At 43.2% G+C, this 12,790-nt stretch overlaps 1 protein-coding gene across 1 annotated transcript in view; it reads right to left on the minus strand.

Moving 5' to 3' along the window:
* Nucleotides 1–12,790, minus strand: part of LOC138683547 (E3 ubiquitin-protein ligase RNF38-like) — a 93,436-nt gene that overhangs the window by 14,451 nt on the left and 66,195 nt on the right. The window contains exons 5-7 of the mRNA XM_069775534.1: nucleotides 8,700–8,870; nucleotides 2,847–3,008; nucleotides 1,593–1,699 (exon numbers count right to left, since the gene is read on the minus strand). Of these exons, the coding sequence (XP_069631635.1) occupies nucleotides 1,593–1,699; nucleotides 2,847–3,008; nucleotides 8,700–8,870 (440 nt within the window). The remainder of the gene's footprint in view (nucleotides 1–1,592; nucleotides 1,700–2,846; nucleotides 3,009–8,699; nucleotides 8,871–12,790) is intronic.

A 12,790-nucleotide genomic window follows, 5' to 3' on the forward strand; every position in this document is an offset into this window, starting at 1 on the left:
TTCACGAACTTTTCCAGCATGGGTCCTTTCCGTGGGCTGCAGATCTTCAGTCACAGACTGCTCCAGCGTGGGCTTTCCCATGGAGTCATGGCCATCTTCGGGGGCATCCACGTGCTCCGGTGTGGGGTCCTCCATGGGCTGCAAGTGGGTATTTGCTCCACTGTTCACCACCATGGGCTGCAGGGGCATCACCTCCGGCGCCCCTCCTCCCCCTCCTTCTTCACTGACCTTGGTATCTGCATAGGTGTTTCTCTCACATTCTGATCTCCTCCCCCACTGTAGGTTCCCCTTCTTAAATATGTTCTCCCACAGGCACTACCGCCGTCGCTGATGGGCTTGGCCTTGGCCAGAGGTGGGTCCAACTTGGAGCTGGGGAAGCTTCCAGCAGCTTCTCACAGGAGCCGCCCCTGCAGCCCCTCCCCTGCTACCAAAAACCCTGCCACACAAACCCAAACGCATTTCCATATAACATGAATTTGGCCAGAGAAGAACCTCTTCAGATATAAAGGCAAGAGTGCACTATTTTTCTGGTTTTTTTAAGTTAAAAAAGCATCTCCATCCCACGATAGTAATATGGGTTAAAGGTTAATGCACAACCATAGAAATAAGAAATCCACAGCACTATGAATGTCATCTAATTAAATTAATCGGGAATGATTGTGACACTCTGTCCCTGAGTAGACAGACAAGCATCTATAACATCAGAACAGACTTTGTCTGAATGCATAATGCAAAGTTTAACAACTTCACTGAATCGTATATCCTGGTGCTATTTTGATCCAAGTCAAACTGCAGAGGTAGAAACTATACATGTTGCAGCAAAACAACAAATGACAAAGTTGGATTATCTCCCTGTCAATGACACCTTTGAAATAAATCCTCATTTTCTAAGCATTTTGTATTAATTTCAAAAATGGAACCTACAAAGAACAATAAATTCCATGTCACACATCTAAACTACAGCAGATGGGATCTACTTTAAAAGGTTACTGATAATCCCTTAATGTTACTTCTCCCATCTCTTCTCTTCCAAAAATGGTTAATCAGGTGCAGAAGTTCAAAAGCTGTAACAGATTATCAGTTTGGAAGAAAGAAACCCCCCAAACTGAAAAACACACCCACACCCAGAAGGCTCTTCTCATTATGCTTCAGTAATTAATTAAGAGTAAATTGGTTTGCCTGTTGGTTTTGGGGTTTTTTTTTTGGTAAGGACTGTTAGATCTTTATCCTACATAAGTAGACTTTAGGATGTAACCACGGGTATAACTCATAACTATCATCTAAGAATCAAGTGTAACCGTTCTACATTGAACATCTTTAATGAGATTTCAACAGAAAGAAGAGGCATAGCAGATTCAAAAACTACATTATCATCAAACTTTTCACTTGTACTTTTTTTTTCCTTGCTCAGGTATGTATGCTGCTCAAATAGACTGGAAACTTTAAATATAACTACAAGTTTTCTTATTCCTTGGGATTGTCTAAACTGTCTGTACCCTGTGGTAGAGCCCAAAGATAAAAAAACATTGAGGGCATCAACTAGCTTACAGAGTTATTTAGTAGTCTACGAGTACAATGTGCTTTGGACTTACAGCACATATGGTAATAGGCTGGGATGGTACGAGTGTGGTGGTATTGGTTGCTGTGATCGGTATCTACTGCGCCCTGTGAGTCTTCGAGGCATAAAAGGTGGGTAAGGCTGTAAAAAGGAAGAAAAACTTCAATTTTTTTTGGTCTTATTTAATAATGAAATTAAATGAAAAGTGAATGTTGAAATACATTTTAAATAAGGCATTATCCAAAAAAATACAGCCCTGTCCAAGTTAAAAAATACCAGCGTTTTCAAACAATTGTTTTGACCAACAAATCTCATCAGTAATATGCAATTATACTATCCTGCAGGAAAAAAAGTAACAATGCTAACCAGAAACCCTTGCAAGCATTTTGTAATAAGCATTTTGTAAGGCTTAGCCTATATATGGGCTGGTTTGGATAGGCAGGACATGAATTGGTGAACATGCTGCAAACTAAAAGCTGAGGGTTTTTGACCTGGCACAATGTGCTGGCTTGTGCAGCTGGTTGGGTGGGAATGAGAGTTTTAAACAACATATACAGGAGTTCTTTCACTGGTATAGGCCAAATATCCATTAGGGGGCACTGCCCGGATGCGCCACAGCAAAACCACTTTAAATAAAGAGCAAGGTTTAAAATGAATAAATGAAGAAATCACATTCAGAGTTGGGCTCAATTACATTCACTTTTGGGAGGAGGGGCTGTAGCCTTTCAACTGCATACAGATATAGTGCCTAAAGAGACATTCAAGTTTACAGCTTCAACACATTCTTTCCATAGGAGAAAAAGACTATTTTCCTGTTTCGATTTGCATGCAAAGCTCTTTAGTTTATTTACATAAGTCCTCAATATGACTGTTTAAAACATCTTGCACTGTCTACTAAAATGGGAGCAGGTAAAGAATTGTAACTTAGACATAAATTGTATTTTTCTAAAAATACTCAGTAGTGAAAAAAAATGTTAGCAGATTTTTAGAACCAAAATTTACACACCACTACTGAAATTTTATTCAGAGGACTTGAGACATTTACTTTTATGAAAAAAGATTGCTCAAAGATTTTGTTAGCGTGTTTTCATTCTTCCAAGTTTGAGCCCTCAGACTATATGAAGTAAGTCTAACCCTAAAAAACAACCATCCTGACTTTCCACAGCTGCAGCCACTAATGAAATTCAATTGCAAAAATGCCATTTTTCAACAAAAAGGTTATAATTTAGAGCAAAGATCAAGAACTTGAACTCAGCATGCATGAGGATGTACAAAAAGCAATACTTACAACTCCAAATGAAACCTCTTGGTGTAAAGGATCATGGGTTAAGAATTGGATAGGAGCTGAGGAAGTCAATGTTGGTGGATGAGTTGATGGAGGGTAGGTAAAGCTTCCTATAGGAAGATGTTCTCCAAGCAGTTCTACTTCATTCTCTATCCTTTGAAGTGGCTAAAAGAAACATAGGGTTTGTTGTATTAATATAAAACCATTTTTTAAAATTTATTTTTTAACACCAAAAAACCACAACTTCAATTGTATGTTCTGAGGAGTTGTGGAAATTTTATGGAGTTGTACTGGGTATATGTGGCAAGGTTTTGGTGGGGGGGGGCCTGCAGGGGTGGCCTCTGTGGGAAGAGGTAAGAGGCTGCCTTGTACCAGACACAGCTGGTTCCAGCTGGCTCGACAATGGACCCACTGCAGGCCAAAGCTGAGCCAATCAGCAGTGTTGGTGGTGCCTCTTAGAAAACCTATTTAAGAAAGGGCCAAAAAAAAGCTGGATGGAGAGTAGGAGAAAACAAAAAAGAGTGAGAAACAGCAGAGGGAACACCAAGGTCAGAGAAGGATGAGGAGGAGGTGCTCCATGGCACCAGAGCAGATATTTCCTGCAGCCCATGGAGGACCCACTCTGGAACAGATTGATATTTCCCAAAGGAGCTGTGGCCCATTGAGAACCCATGCCAGAGCAGATTTTCCTGATAGGACTGCAGCCCTTGAAGAGCCCATGGCATAGCAGAGGAAAGGTGTGAAAAGGGAGGTGCAGCAGAGAGTGACTGCTATATACTGACCATAACCTCCTACCCCTCCTCCCTCTTGTGCCGCTTGGGCAGGGAGAGGAATGTGGAGGAGAAGAACTACTAGCAGTGGATGAGGCTTGAGTCAGGGATTGATTACTTGAGAGAACTTGACCCATACAAGTCCATGGGACCAGATGGACTACATCCAAGGGTGCTGAGAGAACTGGTCGATGTCTTTGCAAGGCTGCTCTCTATCATCTTTAAAAGGTTGTAGTGATCAGGGGGAGATCTCTGACAACTGGAGAAAGGCAAACATTGCATTCATCAATAAAAAAGGCCAAAAGGACAATCTGCGAAACTACAGGCCAGTCGACCTTCAGTCCCTGGGAAAATCATGGAGTGAGTCCTCTTGGAACATATTTCTGTGCACATGGAAGAGGGAACAGACAGCATGGTTATACCAAGGGAAAACTAACCAGATTGTCTAGTATGATAAGGTGACTGGATTTGTGGATGAGGGGAGAGCAGTGGATGTCATTTACCTTAACTTTAGCAAGGCTTTTGACACTATCTCCCACAATATTCTTGTAACCAAGTTTGGATGTTACAGTCTGGATGGGTGGACAACCAGATGGATAAAAAAATGTTTGGATGATCAGGCTTAGATCATAGTGGTTAATGGGTCATACTCTACCAAGATGCTGGTAACAAGTGGTATACCACAGGGACCTATCCTATTTAACAACATTATCAATCACCTGGAAGAGACAGAGTACTTGCTCATGAAGTCTACAGCTGATATCAAATTCAGGAGAACAGTCCATATACTGGAAGGTAGGGCTGCCATACAGCAGGACGTGGACAGGCTGGAGAAATGGGCCAACAGGAACCTTATGATATTCAACAAGGACAAATCCCAAGTCCTGCACCTAGGAAGGAAGAACCCCTAGCAACAATCCAGGCTGGGGAATGACTGGCTGTGAAGCAGCTCTGCTGAAAAGGCCCTGGGGCCCTCGGTAGACAGCAAGCTGAACATGAGCCAACAGTGTGCCCTGGCAGCAAAGGTGGCTATCAGTATCTTGGGCTGTATTAACAAACACTAGCATAGCCAGTAGATTGAGTGGAATGATTATCCACCTTCTACTCAGCACTTGTTAGACCTCATGTAGAATACTACATCCAGTTTTGGGCACCCAAATAAAAAAAAAAAAAAGACATTGTTAAAGTAGAACAAGCTCTAAGGAGGCCCACCAAGACGGCCAGGGGACTGGAGCATTTGTCCTATTAGAAGAGCTTGAGGGAACCAGGCTTTTTCTGCCAGGAGAAGAAAAGGCTTGGGGGAGGGGGGAAGGACACCTAACAGCAGCCTTCCAATACCTGCAGAGATTTGATCAAGAAGATGGAGCCAGGCTCCTTACAGTGGTGCATGGTGGAAGGACAAGAGACAATGGGCATAAGTCAAAACAAAAGAGGCTCCAGCTAAATACAAAGAGAAGCTTTTTCACCATGAGGACAGTCAAGCAGTGGAACAGGAGACTAGAGAGTTTGTGTAGTGTCGTGGTTTAACCCCAGCCAGTAACTAAGCACCACGCAGCCGCTCACTCACTTCACCCCCCACCCAGTGGGATGGGGGAGAAAATCGGGAAAAAGAAGTAAAACTCGTGGGTTGAGATAAGAACGGTTTAATAGAACAGAAAAGAAGAAACTAATAATGATAATGATAATACTAATAAAATGACAACAGCAATAATAAAAGGATTGGAATGTACAAATGATGCGCAGTGCAATTGCTCACCACCCGCCAACCAACACCCAGCTAGTCCCCGAGCGGCGATTCCCTGCCCCCACTTCCCAGTTCCTATACTAGATGGGACGTCACATGGTATGGAATACACCGTTGGCCACTTTGGGTCAGGTGCCCTGGCTGTGTCCTGTGCTAACTTCTTGTGCCCCTCTAGCTTTCTCACTGGCTGGGCAGGAGAAGCTGAAAAATCCTTGACTGTAGTCTAAACACTACTGAGCAACAACTGAAAACATCAGTGTTATCAACATTCTTCACATACTGAACTCAAAACATAGCACTGTACCAGCTACTAGGAAGACAGTTAACTACATCCCAGCTGAAACCAGGACATGTAGCCTCCATCCTTGGAGGTTTTCAAGACCCAACTGGAAAAAGCCCTGAGCACCCTCACCTGACCTCATAGCTGATCCTGTTTTGAACAGAAGATTGAACTAGAGACCTCCTGAGGTGTTTTCCAACCTGAATTATCCTGTGATCCTCTGATCCCTTTCATCAGACTGCATATATAAGGCAGCAACTGACTTCCTTAATAGAGATGTTCTCAAACTGAAGAAAATAGTTCTACTTTACTACCATAAGGAATAATTGAAGGCACACTGATGTATGAAGAATTAAGAAGTTTCTTACAAAAACAACTCGGCATTTCCCTGTGAAGCAAAAATCTTCATTATAAACACCATGATTTATACTTACAAATAATGTATTGCCATGTTTAGGCTAGATACATTATCTTGAAGCTATACTTTCACTATTAGGAAAGATCAATTCAAATCTCACCTCATTTTGGTCTCATTTTTCAGGAAAACCTTAACTCTACTATTTCACTAATTTGCACTTCTTTTCCCAGTACTGAATTCCACATGCTTCAAAACAGTCATATATGAAAGTCATCTTGTGGAAGCAAAAGAAAAGGAAAATTGTTTCTCCATTCTACTGAACAAACTTTAGTCATCATTTTTAAGGCAATAATTCTTCTAGTAAGACTTGACAGCAAAAAATCAAGCTATTGAACAGAGCTAAAAGTTAACAAGGGACCCTATTCCCAAAGCTAAATTATCAATCTAAGTTAAGAAAGAAGCACTGACATTTTCTGAGGGAAGACATCCTGATTACCAGAGAAAACTATGCAGAACAATTCCCCCATGACTATAATGAAATTATTACAATAGTGCTAACACCTGACTATGGTGGTGCATTTCTTTCCCCCTCTCCAGGCTGATTTACGAACTCGGGGAGGCTCGCTAGGCCTTAGCAGAAATGTAATGAGTCGGGCAGTTAAGCGACCCTTGACTGTGCCAGGAACTCTTACACAGCTAAGACAGGGAGATACGCTGTGCATCTCAAGGACTCCTGCTGCCTGGCGGAGGCGAGAGACCAGAGTAGAGATAGCCAGTTCTCATAACAGCCTGCAGCCAGTTCTTTCTCATAACAACCTTGAGACATTACAATCCTCCCCTGACAATCTTGGAGCATCCCGTATCTATGTTTTGAGTTATTCTCCTAGAGTCTCGGAATTTTCCAGCGCAGCTGGGATTCTAGAAATTTGTTGATGATGAAAGTCAATCATCTCTCGAACCTATAAACAGCAGTACTAAGTGAGGCCCTTTGAGCTCTCCTGGACTGCAGCAGGCTGTGACCAGCATCTCCCTCTGAGTGGGACGCCTCTCAGAGCTCACAAACTTTCCCGTTTGTGAAAATCGGAGGTCTGTCGCTGAAAGCCCACACGACCTGGGCTGATTCTCTTAACTCCTTGAGGCTCAACCCTTCGCCATTGAGACAAATGCCGAAGCATTCGATGTGAATATTTTCACTGACCTTGAGGGGAATTTTTAACAGGTATACCTCCTTTTTCTCTCTTTTTTATTCTCTTTCACTCTCTTTTTTATTCTCTTATATGTATTTCTCTTAGTGTCTTTATGCATGTGTGTGTACTAACTTGAATAGTCTATAGTGAGTAAGTTATAGCAAGTATATTATAAGATATTAAGTTATAGCAAGTACATTATAAAATATATTATAAGTTATTACTTTCAAATTTATACTTAAATTACTGTTGTGATTTTTATTCAACTGTGAATGAATTTTAGGCTGCTATTGCACTCATAATCCCTTTAGATACAAACTGTTGACCAAGTCTGGGACTAGGAGTCGATCCAGCCACACCTAGACTCCAACAGGAGTTTAGAAAGCAAGGGGGTCTTCTCTGAACCTTGTGACTCAACGGGAGGGTCTCCCTTACCCTTTCCCACATTCCCTTTTACCCTATTATGTTTTCAGTCCCTATATACATAAGTTTAGTTTGATTCTGATTTAATTTTCCTGTGTGCATTTTATCCATGTACTAAGTAATAGAGCGAACCTTGCCAATGAATTCTGTGAGGTTGCACTTTTATACAAATTTCTATTAAATCATTTTTCTATTGCTAATACAATTGGAAGTGATTCTTTAAGCGATCTGAATCTCTCTCTCATTTTTAAATTCCCCCCCTGAAACACTGACATTTAACATAGCAGTATTTGTTACTGCTCAAAACAATCTGAGCAGTATTTGTTAGTAATACTGAAATTATTTTGTATTTCTGTATTAATGAAATATTGGTAGAGCTCTAAAGAAACAGGCACAAAGGTGCCTGGCAGAAGATTAGTAAGTGGAAATTACAAAATGCAATTTTTTCCCTTGTGTCCAAAATAGCATCTTCTCTCATGTTTGCATAAGCACTCTTATGAAGGCATTAACTTTTCAGCCAAGTTTGTTTAAGTGAAAAGAGTCAATATTTCCATAAGCAGGGGAGAAAAGAGGTTCCAGTAGGCCGTAGAAGGTTTACGTAATACTTTTCACACTAGTGTTCGGGAGGGATACAGTGGTCACTTTAAATAAACTGTGAATTAATGTGGTAGAAGCATGCAATAGAAATAATGCTTTGTGCTTTCTGGTGTCTCTGCAAAGTTTTTTCTCTGAGACCACTGCTGCACTGCACTTAGGTCTCTATATTGTCTTTTACTTTCTGGAAGAACACCATCTGCAGAAGCAGTACATGAAGCAAACTTATGTCAGACTGACAGGAGTACCGGCCTCCAGGGAAACGGAGTGGGCAACAGCTGAAGAAATCTTAAGAGAATCAAAATTAATTTCAAAACAATACTTTTTTTTTTCTTCTGCAGACTAAGTCTTGCTCAGGTAGCACTACTACAAAACCCTATTACTTACTCTAAATCAGATCCATTTTTTCTCTCAACCAGAATGTTATTAGAAGGACGAGAGCATTATTTGCTGATCAACCCCCAAATATTTTAGGAGAGGTGATAAAAAGCATTACTTACTGAACGTGACTGCTGTGCTTGGAAGGGAACAAATTGCCCTTGAGGTGGCAGGTGAGACGGGTGATGTGGAGAGAGGTGAGGAGGATGCAAAAGGAATGGGTCGTTAGAAATCAGAGGTGGGAATGCTGCATATGGTACTGGTAGATGTTGGACTGAGCACGCCTGAAGCATCTGAAAGAAAATGAAGATTTTTACATCTAGAGTGAAAGGAGATTATTAAAAGAAAGCAGTCCACTTACCCTTAGCTTACAAACACAAATCACACAATAATTAATTCAGAAACTCAATGAACAGTGATTCTAGTACAGAACAGGGTCTAAAAGTGTGATGTTACCAGCTACACTTGCAAGGTGCAAAGAGCCTTTTACTTCAGATGAAGTCAGTAGGAGTTGGGGGTGTTCACTCTGCATTATCAGGCACAGGCTCCCAAGGGAGGGAGCAGGTTTACTTACCATAGTAGCTTCTATTCTTCCCATATATTACATTTACAGACACATGCCAAGAAAACAATCACTAGTTGGAACTGAAGGACTCCTAAATGTCAGATTGTGCCCTAAACAACTCTGTTGCCTGAAGTTGGGCCCCTTCTCTTCCTTCCCCTCTTGCTGGTACCTGCTGTCCCTTTCTCCTCTGTCCTGGGACGTTGAGGTGATCTGCTGAAAGAAATTGGCATCCATCTGCCACAACTGCAAGGCTGTGGCTGTAACCCAAACAGAAACACTACAGCCTACCTATGCTGACGTCTCCCCGCAAACAGACCTCCCAAGGATCGATAGAGCTGTCCAGACCTCAGGCTGCATGGAGCTCCAGTATCTGGAAGTCCCCCTAGCACCTGAAGGCAGTGGTGGATGTCATAGCTGCACAAGTGTGCCCAGTTGGAAGAACTCTTCAGACAAGTAGCTATGTAACAAGAGGAGCTCAACAGGCAGCACAGTATCTGGGAATGTGAGCAGGTCGATACATGGTATTGTGCACTGTCCCAGGCTGAGGGAAAGCTCTGCCTCAAGGCTGTGTAAGGGGAAGGTAAGCCTGAATCCAACCTCGAGCTGACTGACACAAGTAACTCACAAGATGAAGGAGATTGGACATTTTTCTCTGCTCAGGGTAGAAGGAAGAACCTTCCCCGATCCCCTGAAGTGCCCCTGCATAACAGATACGATGCTCTGCAGTTGGAGATTGAAGAGCATGTGAATAATGGACAGGATCCACGAGAAGCCGATGATGCAAAGTTGATCCAACCACCCACCTGCATTAGAACCAGTGCCAGATTCCTTACTGAGAAGCACCGAAGCACCCATTTGCCATCCAGGCAATTTCTCTAGAGAAGTCTGCTGCCTACCAGGAGCTTGCATTTGTGACATTCCTGAGAGGCTGCCGAGCCTGGTGAACCCTACAGATTATCATCTGCAGTCAGAGGAAGGGGTTCAGGAAGGAGGAGATGAATTGAAGAGGTGAATGCCTGGCTGTGTGGCTGGTGCCATACACAAGGTTTTGGCTTCTATGATCGTGGATCTACCTTTGAGAAGTCGGGTCTTCTGGGAGCTGATGGGATTCACCTGACCAAGTGGGGCAAGAGGGTCTTTGCCAATAAGGTGACTAGACTAGAGAGCTTTAAACTAGATTATTGGGGGAAGGGGACGGAGTTTTGAGTAACAGAGAAGAGCCAGGGGCTGCTGATGCATTAGGAACCAACAGGTAAACACCTGAGAAATGCTGCAAAGGAATTAGGGCTTGTTCCACCAAAAAGGTGACATGGTCAACAGCCCAACTGAAGTGCCTCTAAACCAATGCACGCAGCATTGGGTAACAAACAGGAGGAGCTGGAAGCCATTGTACAGCTAGAAAGCTGTGATATAATCACAGTCACTGAAACTTGGTGGGATGTATCACACGCCTGGAGTGATGCAATCAACAGATATAAACTGTTCAGAAGGGACAGACAAGGAAGGAGGGGCGGGGGGGTTGCCCTCTATGTAAAAAATTGATTGACCGCCCAGAGCTGTTTTTGAAAAACAGCCATGAAAAGGTTGAGAGATTATGGGTAACAATTAGGGGCCAAGCCAACAAAGGAAACCTTGTGGCTGGTGTTTCCTACAGGCTGCCTGATCAAGGGGAGCCTGTTGAAGAAGCATTCTTACTTCAACTACAGGAAGCATCATGCTCACAGGCTCTGATCCTGCTGGGGGACTTCAATCACCCTGACACCTCCTGGAAATCAGCACAGCAATCTATTAGAGTACACTGAGGAGAATTTCTTAATCCAGGTAATGGAAAGCCCAACCAGCAGAGAAGTGTTACTAGACCTGTTGTTCACCAACGCAGATGAACTAATTGGAGAGGTCAAGATCGGTGACAGTCTGGGCCGCAGTGATCATGCCGTGGTGGAATTCATGATCCGGAGGGATACGGGCCAGGTGAAAAGTAAAGTCAAGACCCTGAATTTTAGGAAAGTGAACTTTCAGTTGCTTAAGGAATTAGTGGATGGGACCCCCTGGGAAACTGCCCTCAGGGACAAGGGAGCTGAACAGAGCAGGCAGCTCTTTAAGGACATTTATCTTAGAGCGCAAGAGCTCTCAATTCCCATGTGTAAGAAATCAGGCAAGGAATGCAGGAGACTAGCATGGCTAAGTAAGGACCTCCTGGTCAAACTAAAGTGTAAGAAGGAAAAGCACAGGCGGCGGAACCAGGGACATGTATCCTGGGAAGAATATAGGGATGCTGCCAGGGTATGTAGGGATGGGATCAGGAAAGCTAAGGCACAGCTGGAGCTGAATTTGGCAAGGGATGCAAAGAATAATAAGAAGGGCTTTTACAGGTACATTGGCCAGAAAAGGAAGAAAATGTACCTATTTTTTAAAAGAGTAATAAGGAGGATCCTGGGAGCTACCGACCAGTCAGCCTCACCTCTGTGCCCAGTAAAATCATGGAACAGATCCTCCTGGAAGATATGTCAAAATGTGTGGAAGACAGGGAAATGATTAGAGACAGCCAACATGGCTTCACCAAGGGCAAGTTGTGCCTGACTAATCTAGTGGCCTTCTATAACGGAGTGACTGCATTGGTGGACAAGGGAGGAGCTACGGATATCATCTACCTGGACTTCTGTAAGGCCTTTGATATGGTCCCCCACAACATTCTGGACTATAAATTGGAGAGAGATGGGTTTGACGGATGGACTGTTAGATGGATAAGGAACTGACTGGATGGCTGCGTCCAAAGACTTCTAGTCAATGGCTCAATGTCCAAGTGGAAACCAGTAACGAGTGGTGTCCCTCAAGGGTCCGTACTGGGGCCAGTACTATTTAATATCTTCATCACTGACATAGACAGTGGGATTGAGTGCACCCTCAGCAAGTTTGCAGATGACACCAAGCTGAGTGGTGCAGTTGATCCGCTAGAGGGAAGGATGCCAACCTGAGGGACCTTGACAGGCTGGAGAAGTGGGCCCGTGTGAGCCTCATGAAGTTCAACAAGGCCAAGTGCAAGGTCCTGCACCTGGGTCAGGGCAATCCCCAACATCAGTACAGACTGGGGGATGAACGGATTGAGAGCAGCCCTGCAGAGAAGGACTTGGGGATACCGGTGGATGAAAAGTTGGTGATGAGCCAGCAATGTGCACTCACAGCCCAGAAAGCCAACTTTATCCTGGGCTGCATCAAAAGAAGTGTGGCTAGCAGGTCGAGGCAGGTGATTCTTCCCCTCTACTTCCATGTTTTGAGGGGAGCCTTATGCTCTGGAGTGAAAACTCTTCCTCTGATCTATGAAGGCATCACCCTGAGACAGAGATTCCAATAAAAGCAGATGTCTCCTCTGTGAAGTTACTTGTCCAAAATATACTGTGAGTCACTAAAGTTTGAACTCTCAGGAACCAAGGTGGTGATAGGGAGAAGAGAAATTCACTTCATGGAAGTGCTCAGTTTCACTCCCAGCTCTACACATCCCCAAATTTGCATTCTTTCAACTGCTTTTTTTAATCATTCACCAGAATATCTGGCATTCCTTTTATGTTTCTGACCACTAAAAGTGCAACTCAAAATGAGCTTTTGAAAAATAAGCATCAGTTCTCTTATGTAAACAAGGGTATTTATTAG

This window comes from Haliaeetus albicilla, chromosome W, assembly GCF_947461875.1.
Source record: "Haliaeetus albicilla chromosome W, bHalAlb1.1, whole genome shotgun sequence".
Lineage (NCBI taxonomy): Eukaryota > Metazoa > Chordata > Aves > Accipitriformes > Accipitridae > Haliaeetus > Haliaeetus albicilla.